The sequence below is a fragment of the Vitis riparia genome, chromosome 6 (genome assembly GCF_004353265.1).
Source record: "Vitis riparia cultivar Riparia Gloire de Montpellier isolate 1030 chromosome 6, EGFV_Vit.rip_1.0, whole genome shotgun sequence".
NCBI lineage: Eukaryota > Viridiplantae > Streptophyta > Magnoliopsida > Vitales > Vitaceae > Vitis > Vitis riparia.
Genome location: NC_048436.1, coordinates 21,916,093 through 21,931,948, shown reverse-complemented (window position 1 = coordinate 21,931,948; position 15,856 = coordinate 21,916,093). Strand labels below are relative to the sequence as shown.

Here is a 15,856-nt window from a genome sequence, read left to right as displayed (position 1 = left end):
AAGTACTTTTTGATTGACAAATAAGCTTAGGAGTGGAAGATTTTGCCTTGAACTATGTTTAGTTCTCAAAAGGTACTAAGAAAAGAAAAAAATAATGTTAAGAAAAATGATTTTTTTATATTTAATTTCATTAGGGAAGATAGGAAAGAAAATCAAATATAATTAAAATTTAGTTACAAATTTATATGTTTTAAAATTATTTAATATTTGAAAAAAAAATGAGTTTAAAGTAGTATATAAAAATAATTAATTAATTTTAAATATATTTTTATTTTATCTTATTTTTTATTTTTTTTATTTTCTTTCCCTCATATTTTCTCTCAAATTTTTCAAGAACCAAATATTGTGTTAGAATTCGTTGAGAAGAAGAAAAATGGGAGAAGAAATGAAAAGGTGTAGCGTGGAATAGAAGAATGATCAGAATCATATCCCACAGACAATAATAATATTGAAGTTTGTTGGGAAGAAGAAAAATGAGAGAAAAAGATAATTGTATTTTGTTCCTCAATTTGTAGCAACCAAATAGATAGGTAAAGATAATTGAACTTCCTTTTATTTGACTATCTTTCTTGCCAACCAAATAAAAACCTAATAAGCAGATACGCAGGAAAAACATTAGAGTTTTGCCATGGCAGACTATATATGGCTCAAGTTAGGCTTCTTCTTCTCAGGTTATTCAAACAAATCTTCATTTTTCATTGAGCTACGTTTTAATTCCAAAAATATTTGAGGGAAAATGCAAGGAAAAAAATAAAGAGAAAGAATGGAGGAAAATAAAAATATATCTAAAGTTATTTAATTATTTTTATATGTAATTTCAAAATTATTTCATTTATTTTAACTCTTTTATATAAAAATTAAATAATTTGAAAATGTATAAATTTTAAAGTAATTTTAATTATATTTGATTTTTTTGTTTATCATAATGAAATCAAGAATAAAAACTTCTTTAATATTTTTTTCTTCCTTGATACTTTCTTGGAATAAAATATAGCATTAGGCTCCTCCTATCAATGTAACCATGAGAGATTGGAGCTTTAGTTAGGCGAAACACTAGAGAGAACAACGTCCATTCCTTGATTAAAAAAAAGGAGTGCTTAAGACCTTGGTATTATACCAATTATTATCATAAAAGTAAAAGACAATAAGTAACTTTTACTTTTCCAATGTAGGGGTTGGATTTTATGAGATTTGATTGATTTTTATTAGATTTTATGCAATTGACCTTTTTGAGATGATTGAAACTCAAATAATCATATTTCATGCTTCAAAATGTCTTTCCTTTATTTGGGAAAAATACAACAAAGTATTACAAATCGTCTTCTTCCTTGAGTTTTCATAATTTTTGGGCAATTAAATTATGGATACTTCCTCCATAGTCTTCTTGTGGATGTGCCTATAGAGAAGACATTACTATGAGCTAATGATTGAGGTTGTATCTTGAAGCGATTATTATTCATTAACACGACACGTAGAGAGGCAATAACAACTTTAGGACAATGTGTTACCACTTGCCTCACCAAGCTAAGTCAGTTTTTCTTTAACTTTGATTTGAATTATTATATTATAGTTTTAAGGAAGAACTTAAAGAAAAAAAATAAAGAGAATGTAAAAGAATACTTAATTTTTCTTAACAATCTAAAACTACTATTCCTTTTAGGAAAAAATACCTTTTTTAATGATATAATTTGGCATCTTTATTTTTTTTATTTACAAAAGATCTTTGACATCTTTATTACTTTATTTGCAAAGACAAATAACTTTGAAAATTCTCAAACTTTATTTTTTTTATTGTGAGTACGTAGAAAGCTAATTTATTCTATTAGTATTATTTAAAAAAAAAAACTTGTAAGGGAACACATGTTTTGATACAATAAAAAAATAAAATAAAATATAATTTTGAACTTGAAAGGATAACATTCAGGTTCTATAGTAAAGTTATATATATATGTTTATATATATCAGCTAACTTCCTCAAGCACCTCATTTGTGCCTAGGAAGTTCTTTGAGAGGATCTAAGAACATAAAATTAGATTGAATCCATAGAAATGCGTATTTGAAGTGACGATCAATAAGCTACTTGGATTTATGGTTAGTCGGAGGTAATGCTGTCCTACGACATGAATTTGACGATAGGCACAATCCTTAAAAAGTTTTTCGCAGTCGAATACCATCATACCTCTTTAAGGAACAAACTAACTACTTCGTGAAAAGTTTTCTCTAGTTGAATACTATTATGCCCATTTCACGAGCAAATCATTTGCTAAATCTGTATGTCATTTGCTGAAAAATTTTATTTATTGGCTTTATTTTAAGAAATTTTATTTGTTGGATTTTTATATTTAAATATTTACTGCTTCATTTGGATTATTCTTTGCTTATATTTGTTGTTACATTTTGATTATTATAATAGTTAATTTAGTGTTGGCATATAATTTAATTATTGTTTCATAGAAAACATTTTATTGCTAAAATTACTTGAGTAAGTTATTGAAAAAGATTATATTGGAAAGTATTTTACTCTTAAATTATTTAAGTAAGTTGTTAGAGTTATCTTATTCAAATATTATTTGTTGGATTATTTATTGAGATAGGTTTCTTTATAGTTGGAATTTGTTTTATAAAGTTGATAGAATTTCCTTTGAAATTGTGACCGTAACTTATTATTTAAAAGAAAAAAACTTTGAATCAATTGATTTATAATTAACATAAATGTCTTTATACTTGTAGACTATTTTTACCCTTTTTAAAAATAATAATAAAAAAAAAATCTCATTTTGTTATAATGACTACCTTTGAAGTTGAAAAAAGTCAGTGGGTTCCACTTTTAAAGATGACAAAAACAAATGAAATATCGATTAACTGTATTAGGGTTTATTTCCACTCTAGAAGAAAAGAATGACACCAACCAAAATGAAGAATCCTCATCCTCCTTGGCACTAGAACAAATAAATCATCATTGTCATAATCAGATTCTTAGTCTCCACTACCACTAGTGCTAAAGATCTTTGGAATGCCTTAGAAACCCAATATGCATGGTGGAGTTGATGTGGGTATAGAACAATTTATAGTTTCTGATTTCAATAAGTTCATCATGATAGATGGAAAATCTTTAAGTGATCAAATTCATGAGTTTCAAGAGCTTCTAAGAGGGGTAGAAAGAAAAAGACACAATTTTAATTTAATCAAGACTTTAAAGTATCTTGCCTTATAGATAAACTTCCTCTTTCAAGGTCCAACTTTGCTCAATCTCTTAGACATAAGAAAGGAGAATTAACATTGATCCAAGTAATTAATTCATTGAGGATTGAAGAAAATCATAGGTAAAATGTTAAGCAAGAAAATGAAATAAAGTCAAAGGTAAATCTAGTGGAGATGTCAAATAAATCAAACTTTAAAAATTAATTTCATTCTAGGGGAAAGAATTAAAAACAAATAATAGATAAAATAATAATCATCAAAATCCTCACCAAAATAATCAACCCCATCGTCACCAACCAAACCACAAACCCAAGTATGTGAAGGGCAAAAGTAATGGAAAGAAAGTTTACTTTTAGTGCGAAAAGACTAATCATATAGCTTGTGATTGCTATTATAAAGGAATAGGGAATACAAGCTCAACAACAACAAACAAGGTTTAAGAGCTCAAATTAATATGTTGATGGATGGTGAGAACTCAAGTGAATATTCTATTAGGTATAATCTTGATTAGCCCTTGATTAATTTTACCTATTATAATAAAGATTAGTAGTTAGATTTTGGAGCTAATGTCCATATATGTCTTGATCATGCATGTTTTAAATTATATTGAACTCAAGTGGAGAAAGTGTGACTTTAAGAAATGACTTCGTCACATATGTGCTAAGAATAGCACAAGTAGACTCGAAGATGACATTTGGGAAGGTCCTAACTCTTAAAAAAGTGTAACATGTTATAGGAGTGAGAAGAAATCTAATTAGTACTCATTCTTAGTCCAACAAGGTTGTAAAGTTGTATTGGAGTCCAATAAAGTTGTAATTACCTACAATAATGTATTCATTGGACACAATTATGTATGCCTTCTATTTAAGTTGAATGTACACTTATTGGATGAAAGTAATAAAATTCTTTTTTATGTTTTTGATATTGAATTTAGCAATAATTAGCATGGTGGATTGGAACATGTGAGCCTAGGAAAGTTAAAAAGATTGATGGATCTCAACTTAATTCCTAAGGCAAATATGGATTTTAAACATAAATATGAAATATGTATACAAGCAAAACAACTAAAGAAACCTTTTAACCTATAGTGAGAAATACTAAATTATTAGAATTAATGCATGGTGATTTATGTGACTCAAAACAACCTTCTATTAGATTTGAGAATAAATACTTGCTAACCTTCATTATTGATCACTCCAAGTATTGTTATGTATACCTTATCAAAACTAAGGATGGAGTATTTGAAAAGTTAAAGTAATATAAGAGTGAAGTTGAACATAAGTTAGAAAGAAAAATTAAAGTAATTAGATCAACTAGAAGAAGTGTATATACTAGAACCAACTTAACAACATTTTGTGAGAAACATGGAATAATATATGAAGTCACACCATCTTACTCACCTCAATCAAATGGTGTAGTTGAAAGAAAGAACTGCACTTTAATGGATATAGTAAATGTTATACTTTTGAATTCATGTGCCCTTGAAAACTTGGAGAAACAATATTATCATGTTACCTATTAAATAGAGGCACTATGAAAGATAATGAAAAAGTTACTTTTGAATTATGGAAAAATAGAATTCTTAAAATAGTTATATTAAAATTGTGGGGGTGTTTAGCAAAAATAACTATACCTAAACCTTAAAGGAAAAAAAATAAGACCTAAAACTATAGACATTATCTTCATAGGATATGCTCATAACAATAATGCAAATTAGTTCCTATTTGTAAAATCTAAAGTTAATGAGATTTATAATAATACAATAATTGAAGCTAAAGATGCCACATACTTTGAAAATATATTTCCCTTTAGAACTAAAGTTTCTAATCAAGTCAATGATAAACCATCCAATTCAAAGCATATTTTCAATGATATGACTCGCTTAAATTTGGATGTGGAACCTCATGTTGAACCTAGAAGAAGTAAAAGAGGAAAAATAATAGAAAAAACTTTGAAGATGACTTTTATACTTGATTAGTGAAAGGATAAGTTAACCTATCAAGAGGCTATGACTTCTATAAATGCACCTTTTTTACTACTTTGATACTTCTTCTCTGATCTCTAGGATTACAACTATTAGAATTTTGATAGTCTTAGCATCAATCCATAATTTAGTAATACATCAAATGGATGTTAAAACCTTTTTTCTAAATGGTGACTTAGTGAAAGAAATATACATAGAACAACCTAAAGGTTTTAAGATAAAATGATAAGAACATAAGGTATGTACATTAGTGAAATGATCATTATATGGTCTTAAGTAAGCTCTAAAACAATGGCATGAAAAGTTTGATAAAGCCATTTTAGATTATGGGTTTAAAATTAGTGATCATGATAAATGTGAATATAAAATAGACTTAAAAGAATGCATCATACTTTGTCTTTATATGGATGATATTCTAATTTTTGGAAATAATATGGAAATAGTGAATGACATGAAATATTATTTGTCTACAAACTTTGAGATGAAGGATTTAGAAGATGCACATATAATATTGTGAATGAGACTTTCAAGAACAAGTGAAGGAATGACTTTAGATCAATCAAATGCCATTTAAAAATATTAAAAAAGTTTAATTACTTTGATAGTAAATTAGTATCCACACCTTATGATTCCAATATGCATTTGAATAATGTTGGAAAAGAAACAAAATAATAATTAAAGTACCCTCAAACACTAAGGTCTCTATTGTGTATTACAAATAAAATTAGACCTGATATAGCATATGTAGTTGGGAGACAAAGTAGGTATATTCATAATCTTTGTAAGGAATGTTGGCTTGCTTTAGAGAGAGTCTTTAAGTATCTTAAAGGAACTTTGACTTATTCTTTATGTTACAAAGGATTCTCTAATATAGTGGAAGGATATAATGATGCAAATTGGATAATTGATAATCTTGATGCAAAATCCACTAGAGGATATGTTTTTTTAGGAGGTGCAACTATTTCTTGGGGATCTAAGAAACAAACTATGATCTCAAGAAATACAATGAAATCTAAGTTAATTGCACTAGATACAACATGCATTGAGGCTGAATGGATTAAAGACTTGCTATTGGATATCCCTTTATTAAGTATCTACATGTAATATTTGTGCTTTGTGATAGTAAAGCTATAATAGATTTGGTGAATCCATCCCATACAAACAAGAAGATGAATAAACACATATAAATGAGATACAAATTAATATGAAACCTTCCGAGTAAAAATGTGATATCATTGGATTTTGTAAGATATATAAAAGAAAAAATGTTGTTGATGAGTTGACCAAGGGTTTTTCTAAGAATGTTGTCCTAGAATCATCAAGAGGGATAGGGCTTAAGTCCTTAAGAAAGTCACCTTTAATTGGAGGTAATCCAACCCTTGTGATTGAAGATCCCATGAAGAAGGTTCAATGGGTAGAAGCAATTCACACAGCATGACTTAATAACACTATTTTTCAGGAAATTTTCTTTCTCATCTCTACGGTGATAGTGCTTTTGATGTGATATTACATAGGGTATTTCCTTGAATGAGCCTGAGGTAGCTAGGAAATTCTATAAGGTATAGGTCACATGTACCCTTAACGGACTTATCTAAATAAGAATCTTCTTGAGGCCACGACTATAAGAGTAAGGTTTCCCTAGTAACTCTCATGAAAATCAAGATACTAATGCATAGTCATTAATAGTACTAACTCACTTGGAACCAAGTCCTATGCCAATACCATGTATGTGACATATTAAAGTTTGGCTCAGGGACTTAGACCTAATTCAAAACATAGTTCACTATGGATTCTCATATGGAAATTGTCAACACTAAGTGTAGGTTCAAGTTTGGAAAACACCTATACCTATTACATAGTATAAAGTTGTCTATTATAATTTCTCTATTTATTTATTTATTCATGTTTATTATTATTTTGAAGTTTTAAACCTTATGAGGGAATGTAAGATTTTATTTAAAAATATAAAGTTTTAAAACTTCTTTTTACAAAAAAAAAAATAATAATAAATAAATAAATAAAGGTTAAGATTTGGTATTATATCTTTTATTGTTATAAAGGTAAAAGGCAATGAATGACTTTTATTTTTCCAACCATTGGATTGAATTTTATAAGATTTGATTGGTTTTTATGAGATTTTATGCAATTGGCCATTTTAAGATAATTGAGATCCAAACGATCATTTTCTCATTCTTTAAAATTCTTTATTTGGGAAAATGCAACAAAATTTTACGGATCATCTTCTTCCTTGAGTTTTCACATTTCTTGGATGACTAGATTATGAATAGGTTCTCTCCATAGTCTTCTTGTCGATATGTCATAGAAGGGACATTGTTGTGAGCCAACAATCAAGATCGTATTTTGGAGCAACTATTTTTTGTTAATATTGCATGTAGGTAGGTGACAACAGTTTTAGGGTAATATGCTACCACATGCCTCACCAAACCAAGCCATCTCTTCTTTAACTTTGTTTCAATTGTTATATTATAGTTTTCTATTTTCATGTTTTAGTGTTAAGAAAAAAAATAGAGAGAACATAGAAGAATACTCAATTTTCCTTAACACTTTTTATGGTCAAAATGATACATTTTTTTTTTTTTTGTCTCTCAATCTTTACACACTAGGCTTAGCTTTTTAATTGTTAGGGGTCTGTTTGACATGCTAATTAACTTCTGATGAAGTGTTTTTTTTTTTTTATGAAAATTGGTACAACGAAGTGGTTATCCCCCTTCAGATGCTTGAATTATAGAATTAATTATTTAAAGAGAAATAAAGTACTCAAATGACTTCACAAAATGATAGACTTTTTATCATTAACTTGGGAAAAAAAAAACCTTTTGTAGCAAGTGCTTATGGCAATTCATTCCCTATCAAATTTTTAAGAAATCAAATAAAAAATTAAAAACCCTAAATTAGACTATTAAGAATAGTTGCAAATTGGAAAGTCATCATGTTAGCTCAAGGTTTCTCCCAATTGAGTTTTGATGATAAGAAAACAAGGTTAATTGTATTAATAACTCAATTAGGTTAATTGTTTTAGGTTTTCAAAAATTTAAAATAATATTTCAAGTCAATTCAATGAATGATCATGGTTAATGAAGACTAGATACTATTGAAGACCCTTAAAACCAATGTAAGATTGTTCTTATTGGTGCACTTCAATCAAATAAAAATTTTCATGTACTTGAAGGTTTCAAAATCACCCTTTTATGCTTTTAAATTGAATATATTTTAGTAAAATTGGATGGTTTTATGTTATTCTATAAACCCTAACTTAAATTCTTTCAAATAAAGGGTTTATGAAATGGTCTGAAAACCTTCCTAAGGGTTTATGATATCGATATGTTCTCATTTCTACTAAATTACATCAACATGTCAAGGTAATGGGGAATCGATTGAGTTGTAGGTTCAAAAGCTTGTTGTAACTATTTCAAGCATGAGCCTCCACTAATCGAGGACTGGTTGAGCATAGATTGTTCAACCAGTTGAGCAACCTGTTCCAAATGATCACCTATTATAGCATTAAATTCCCAATGACTGTTCAACTAATCGAATCATTTGTTCAATTAATAGAACCAAAGTTGTGGATTCTAAATTTCTCATGCTATCCATCTTTATATCGATGGCTTTAAGAGCAATTATGCATGGAAAATCTTAAGTTTTCAGTTACTTCCCTACCTACAATATTTTTTACGGTTCTTAAGTGTAACCTTTCTTTCACTTGCAAATTCTATAGCGCACCATAAAATCAATCCTAGTTTTCATTGTATTGTGAGCTTGATTTGTTTCATTAGAATTGAGTGTTCTTCTTTCATTCTTACTTCCAAACTAGGATTGATCATTTGAGGTGACTTATGAAGGTCTATTAAAACCTTGGAATTCAACTGTAGACATTAAAGACTTGAGATTTTATTGATAATATCCCTTAAAAATAAATATTGCTCAATATTTTTATTTTTTAAATTTTCTATAATATAGTTGCTAACTAATTTGGTATTCATGTAATGATTATTCAATCTATTAAAAGACATCAAAATATTTTTTTCTCTTAATATTTGAATAGTGAAGAGGTTGTACATGAAACCAATTATATTGGTACTTAACAACAAAATGGTTGCCTTGATACTTCACAATAAAATGATGTGATCAAGAGGAAAATTATAAATGTAATAGATTTCTCCATATTTTTTAACTATATAATTTATTGTGAATGCCAATTTGAAGTCTCTGAAGTCATTTAGAATAAGACCCATCATTTTTATGTGGGGCCAATGCTATATTTTAATTGGAATCACCAAATAATTGAAGTTAGAACCATTTTAAAAGCATTTTTAATTATAATTTGCATAAAAGTTTAACTAATAAAAAAAAATAAAGGAAAGGAATAATTTTTAAATAAAAAGTAATTATGTAAATACTTAATTAATATTTAATTTTCTATATATTAGACTATTTAAACTTCACCATTTCTCATTTCTTGTTTAAATTATTAGTGAGTGAAAATCACTATCACTTACCATCATCCTTTCACTAATGTGAAACTTCTTGGATGTTGCCTTTGACTTAGCACTCAAGCCTCCCCATGAAATACCTTCCTTAGGTCAATTATAAGATTCCATGTAGTGATGTTACATATCAATATGAGTAACTCACAATCCTTCCATCAAGTCCTAATCTCAAAACCAACACCATGTTAGTGGGGCCAAAGTCTAGGAAGTGCCCAAATTTGATCTTAATTAACCCCTAAAGAATTTGCACAGATTGTTACAACTCCAAAACAAAACATCTTTGCATCTTCCTAGAAGGAGCAAAGCACTTGATGGAAAAGGGATATACCTTTTTTTTATATGATATGTCTAAGTTTTTCACTACATGACTTGTATTTTTTAATGTTTTACAATTATTATCTTTTAAAATTATTAATTGAATAGTGAAATTGGTTACATTATTAGCAAAGTATCTAGATTCACATTTAGGGTTGTGGTTGCTTCGAGAGTAATTCTAATAAATAAATAAAAACTTTTAACTTGTAGTGCTCTTATTAATACTACTTTATAAGAAATATTTTATATAAATATTTAAAAAGTAAAAAAAAAAAATTGATAATATTTTTTATAATATGTTACATAATAAAATAAAATAAAATAAAGTAACTTGTAGAAGATATATATATATAGTACGAGTCCCAAAATCATTTCAAGTAATTCTTCTATTCTTAAAAGATATTTAAATATGATTTTTAAAACTTTGTCAAACTTCGAATTTTTTATTAGAAAAAAAACTTTCAAATATTGAAAAACATTTCTCAATATCCAAGAATACCTTTTAAATAGGATTTTAATACTTTGAAAGTCTTTTTGAAGACATAATAAAAATGTCTCTTTTAATAAGTTAATAGACTTAAATAAGATTAAGAAAGATCTTCAAAAGCTTCTTGTCATGTTTTTATTGGGAAAAGACTAATCAAAAGGGACCACAACTCGACCAGCATTAAGCAAATGCTTTAAAGCAATTGTCTATCATTGTTATTTGATCCAAAATACCATGTAAATATAATATTTTTAAAATTTAAAACAAAAGCCAATTACTTCCAAAATAGAACTCAAAAGGTCATCAAAATTTTACAATTTCTTTACTAACATTGTTATCTTTTTGCTTATTATCTTCTATAATGCCACCAAAATGAATGCTTTAGCTTAAAGGAATATATCATCAATAACACTATATGACACTATTTATGGTAAAGACAACTAATATTGTGACTTGTCCTTAGTGTTGATATGAAATCATTTCATATAAAAGAAAAACATTATGGAATATGAAAGAAATTAAATTTGTCATATAAGGATAGGCTGATATGTATTAAGCCTAAAAATTAGCTTTCATAGAAAGTTAGATGAGAACAATTAATACTTACAAGCAATAACAATTAGGAAGTTCATTGTGTGTGTAACACGAATCCCCACACTCTTGTTCTAATAAAAATTCTATTTATATTGCATTTTGCTATTTATTCACACAATTATCAATCTCAATGTAATTATTGTGTTCTAAACAATCAATGAATCTCATATTTGTATCAATTAAGCCTTACATGGGTGCAATTAATTAATCCTTAATTAGCATTAGTCTAAGGTATTATTTATTTTTTTAATTTTTTCATGAAAGTAATTTGCTTTCAGAATTTATATTTTTTACTTTTTGTTAACTTATTACTTTTTAAAAAAAAATTATTAAATAAAAAATTCAAAATATATATATTTTTTTTAATGTTAAAAACAACTTATTAGTTTTTCTTTACTTCTTAATACTTAATAAAAATAAAATATTTTAAAAATAAATAGTTTAATACTTAATACTATTATATATTATTTAATTTAAGTTCTATGAATATGTGCCTCAAAATCTCCTAAACATATCACATAATAAATTTAGAAAAAAAAAAATGTAGTTCCATGCATGTACTCAAGTATAAGAAAATTTCAAAACCATATCTTATCCTAACCATGAGTAGTTTGTTACTCAATTATCAAATACACATGGCATTTCACATCATCATAATCACCACCCATTATGATTTCTATTTTTTTTTATAATAAATTGGGCCTTACATGTTACGTAAGGCAAGGTGGCATAGAATATTCACCATTTTAGGGTTTAAGGCAAGGTGGCACAACCATTGGGCGTTGCTTTTCATGGTATAAAATGTTAGCTCATGAAAAGTACCCTTTGACATTGATTGATAATTAAACGTGTGGCCTTGGAGCAATATAATCAATTCAAAATTTCAATTAACCATGTGGAAATCAATGGTTTCTTGCTTATGTCCTCGAGTCAATACAATTTTACACACAAAAGAAAAATGATGAGATTGGAGAATTCATTTCACGTTGAATTCATGATATGTTACATAATTTTTTATAAAAACAAAATAATGCTTCAAATTAACTTCAATATTACAAATTCTAGGCACAACAAATTGCATGATTTCCAAATTATTCTCTCAAAACAAGATAGTAGAATAACTTAAAGCCATATAAAATTGTGAGTAATCGATTAAAATAATTGAATTGTGATAGAAGATCGGATTTAGTACATAATTTCTAAACAAGATGCATGATTTTAAGAAGTTAATAAATAACTTCCCAAATATTTGCTTATTTTTTCTATACATCCAAACACAAGCGAAGTCACCCTAATTAAGCTTAAAGCCACCAATGCAAGACAACAAACAATCTCATACCAATTTCCCCCAAAGCAAATTCACTTCCAACTTTCTTCTTCTTCTCCTTCTTCTTATTCTACCTTTCAATGTCCATGGGAGCAAAGGCCTGTCCCATGTGAATAAATCCGAGTTTGGTCTTCTCCGGCGATAGGGCTTCTCCCTCTTCTTCCTCTTCTTCCTTCCCCAATGACCAGTACTTGACCTTTTCGCCATAAACTTTAACTAAAAACAAGTAGAAGAACACTGAAAACATCGCCATACCGATAACATACCAGCTGAACTCTATGTTTATCAGCGCTTTAGCGCGGTGGAGCGACTTGTCATCATGGCAGTGCGCCACCTGGTGGCCCTCTTCCCAGCGGAGGAAGCACCCTTTAGGGATATAGGCTGGAGTCCAAAGCATAACCCCCATGACCATCAGCCAAAGACCTTGGAAAAGGATACTAATAGACCTAACAAAACTCAGTATAAAGCTCTTGGGAAGGCCTATTCCCATGAGAGTAGATGTTAGGGACAAGGATATGAGAATCTGCAGAAGCATATGGTACTGTCCTTCCATGCCAACATGATCTGTAGAATGAAGGTGAAACAACAGGAGCTGCTGCCCAAAGGCTATGCCAGCAAGGAGCAGAGACAGGTCATTCCTAGCCTTAACACCGGCACGATCAAGGGCAATGGCTGATGCCGCGTAAACGAGGAAGGTCATGGAGATGGAGGAGTGCTCAAAGTTGTGGAGATGGTTAGATGGGATGGTGCCATCCACATCAAAAGGTTGGTGCCTAACAGGGCCAATGAAGAGCTCCATGGATATGGAGATGGAGCACCCTATCATGATCAGAAAGAGCTCCAAATACCTTATTTTTGAGGTGGGGAACCATGGGTGACTGGTGTAGGAGTGGGGGTTTTGAGCATGAAGCTTGATATGGTTAAAGAGGTGCCACAACCCAATTAGAAAGAACCCTAGCCCTGGTAAAACATGTCCTACCAAAGACCCCATATGCCCTAAATTTCAAGGGACAATTTCAGGGGACAGGTGCCCTAAAACCTAGTTTTTGTGCTTCAAGGAGGAGGAGATGAGCTTGTTTGAGATGGGGTCTTGGAGGAGTTTGAAGGGTTTTTAGATATGGGGTTGAAGAATTGAATTTTTCTGGGGGGCTTGGCTTAGAGAGTTGTAATACAATTTGTTGAGTTCAATGGGGGTTTAGCCATATGGTGGGTGGCCTGGGAAGTAGGGTTATTTATACTCAAACAATAGGCCCTTTTTCATGTGACAGACCTTTCTTTAGAAGCTAAAGAATAGAATAATGGTAGGGCCAATCCTTTTTTATTTAATGGACTAAATAATTTTCATTTACCCAACTTGTTGATGTAGATAGAGAAGAATATGCAACAGATAAAAGAAATTTGGGCAGTGGGCTTTTCTAAGGAAGAAAACAGTGTTACTTTTGCCCACGTTTGTTTACGGGGAGAAAAATAAGGAGTTGTTTGGTAAAGAAGAATTACAAGATATCAAAGAAATGTTTTTGAAAATATTATTTTGAAGAAATGGGTTATTCTAGAAATGCTGAATGTTATTTTTTTGTTTATGAAAGATGCAAGTACATAAATAATGGGAAATAATTTTGCTAAATGAATGTAAAATATTCAAAGAAAAATATATATATATATATTTTTAAATCTCATTCAAGAAACATACTTAAAAATGCATTAATTTCATGAATTAAAGTGCTAGATAAAGTTTACACCATCCCTTGATTTAGTGAAACATTGATATATATATATATATATATATATATATATATATTTGATTTTGGTTGATTTATTAAAATTAAAATGAATAAAAGAAAATGAAGGACATAGAGACCTTTCTCCATATGGAGATTCTTTTTATTATATGTTCCCATTGTTAGTGAAAGTTCAATAATTTTCTTTAACCGTGTTCACATACTTTGATACCATTGTTTTTAAAGTTAGGTTTTAAGTTTTATTTTCAAATATTTTTTTTGCATGTAAGAAAAATAATATAAGTCAACTTTTATTAGAAATTCAAAGTTTCGCTAATAATTTTCTATTAATTAAATTTAAAAAATATTCCTACTATTTAGATTTTATATATATATATATATATGAGACGTATTGATATTAATTTGGTATTTTCTATTAACTTTTTCAGTAATTAAAACTACATCTTTTTTATTAAAGAAGTTTATAAAGTTAGAACCCAATTTTGATACCATTGTTTTTAAAGTTAGGTTTTAAGTTTTATTTGCAAATATTTTACTTGCATGTAAAAAAAATAGTAAATTCAACTTTTATTAGAAATTCAAAGTTTCACTAATAATTTTCTATTAATTAAATTTCAAAAATATTCCTACAAAAATATTCCTACTATTTAGATTTTATATATTAACTTGGTATTATCTTTCTATTAACTTTTTGGTAATTAAAACTACATCTTTTTTATTAAAGTTAGAACTCATTTGACAATTATTTTATGAAATGTTTTTAGAGTATGTTTAATAATAATTTTAGGAAGTATTTATAACATTTTTAATATTTAAAATTTTTTATCTTTCAAGTATTAAAAATATTATAAACACTTCCTATAATCACTATCAAACTCACTTTTAATTTTTTTAATACTAAGATTTTTTTTTTATGAAAAGAGTTATTTTTAAGTACTAAAAAAACTAAAACGGTTTTTAAAATAATTACCAAACATGCTCATAATTTTATATTTAAAGAAAAGAAAAAAATAAAGATAGAAAGACAAAAAAAAAAAAAAATAGAGAGGACATCTTCATCTAATTCTAAGAGTATATTTAGTTTTCAGAAAATACTAGGAAAAGAAAAAAAAAATTGTAAAAAAAAATTATTTTTTCATATTTAGTTATCCTATGAAAAATATCAAAAAAATTAAATATAATTAAAAGTAATTAAAAAATTTTGTATTTTTAAATTATTTAATATTTATGTTAATGAGTTAAAATAAATAAAATGAGTTTGAAGTAACAAAAAAAATAGTTTATTAACTTTTAATTTATTTTTTTATTTTTCTTCACTTTTTCTTTTCTTTTATTTTTCCTTTATATTTTATTTTTCTTGTATTTTCCTTCAATTTTTTTTAGAACCAAACATAGCATAAATTTTTCTTTAATTTATTAATTAATTGATTTTTTTTTTTTTTTTAACTTGAATTCAAGTTGGTTGGAATCGAGGCATAACAACTCCTTTTTACTCAAAACTATTTTTTAAAGTTTGTGCATATGCAACGGTGCTCATTGAGACATGCACCAAAATAATTAAAAATAAATAAAATACAATAAAATTGAGACTTGTGGCACAAAATTTAGTTTTATACGCAGAATGATATTGATATAAAAATAGGATCATGTGCAAACTTTCTCTGGAAAATCTAATATTATATTTCTTTCTTTTATTTTTTT

General features: G+C 27.8%; 1 protein-coding gene across 1 annotated transcript; it reads right to left on the bottom strand.

Moving 5' to 3' along the window:
* Positions 1 to 12,211: 12,211 nt before the first annotated feature.
* On the bottom strand, positions 12,212 to 13,611 carry LOC117915772 (transmembrane protein 45A-like). The gene has a single exon (XM_034831452.1). The coding sequence runs from the start codon at positions 13,405 to 13,407 to the stop codon at positions 12,487 to 12,489; it is 921 nt and encodes a 306-aa protein (XP_034687343.1). The 5' UTR covers positions 13,408 to 13,611; the 3' UTR covers positions 12,212 to 12,486.
* Positions 13,612 to 15,856: the final 2,245 nt, after the last annotated feature.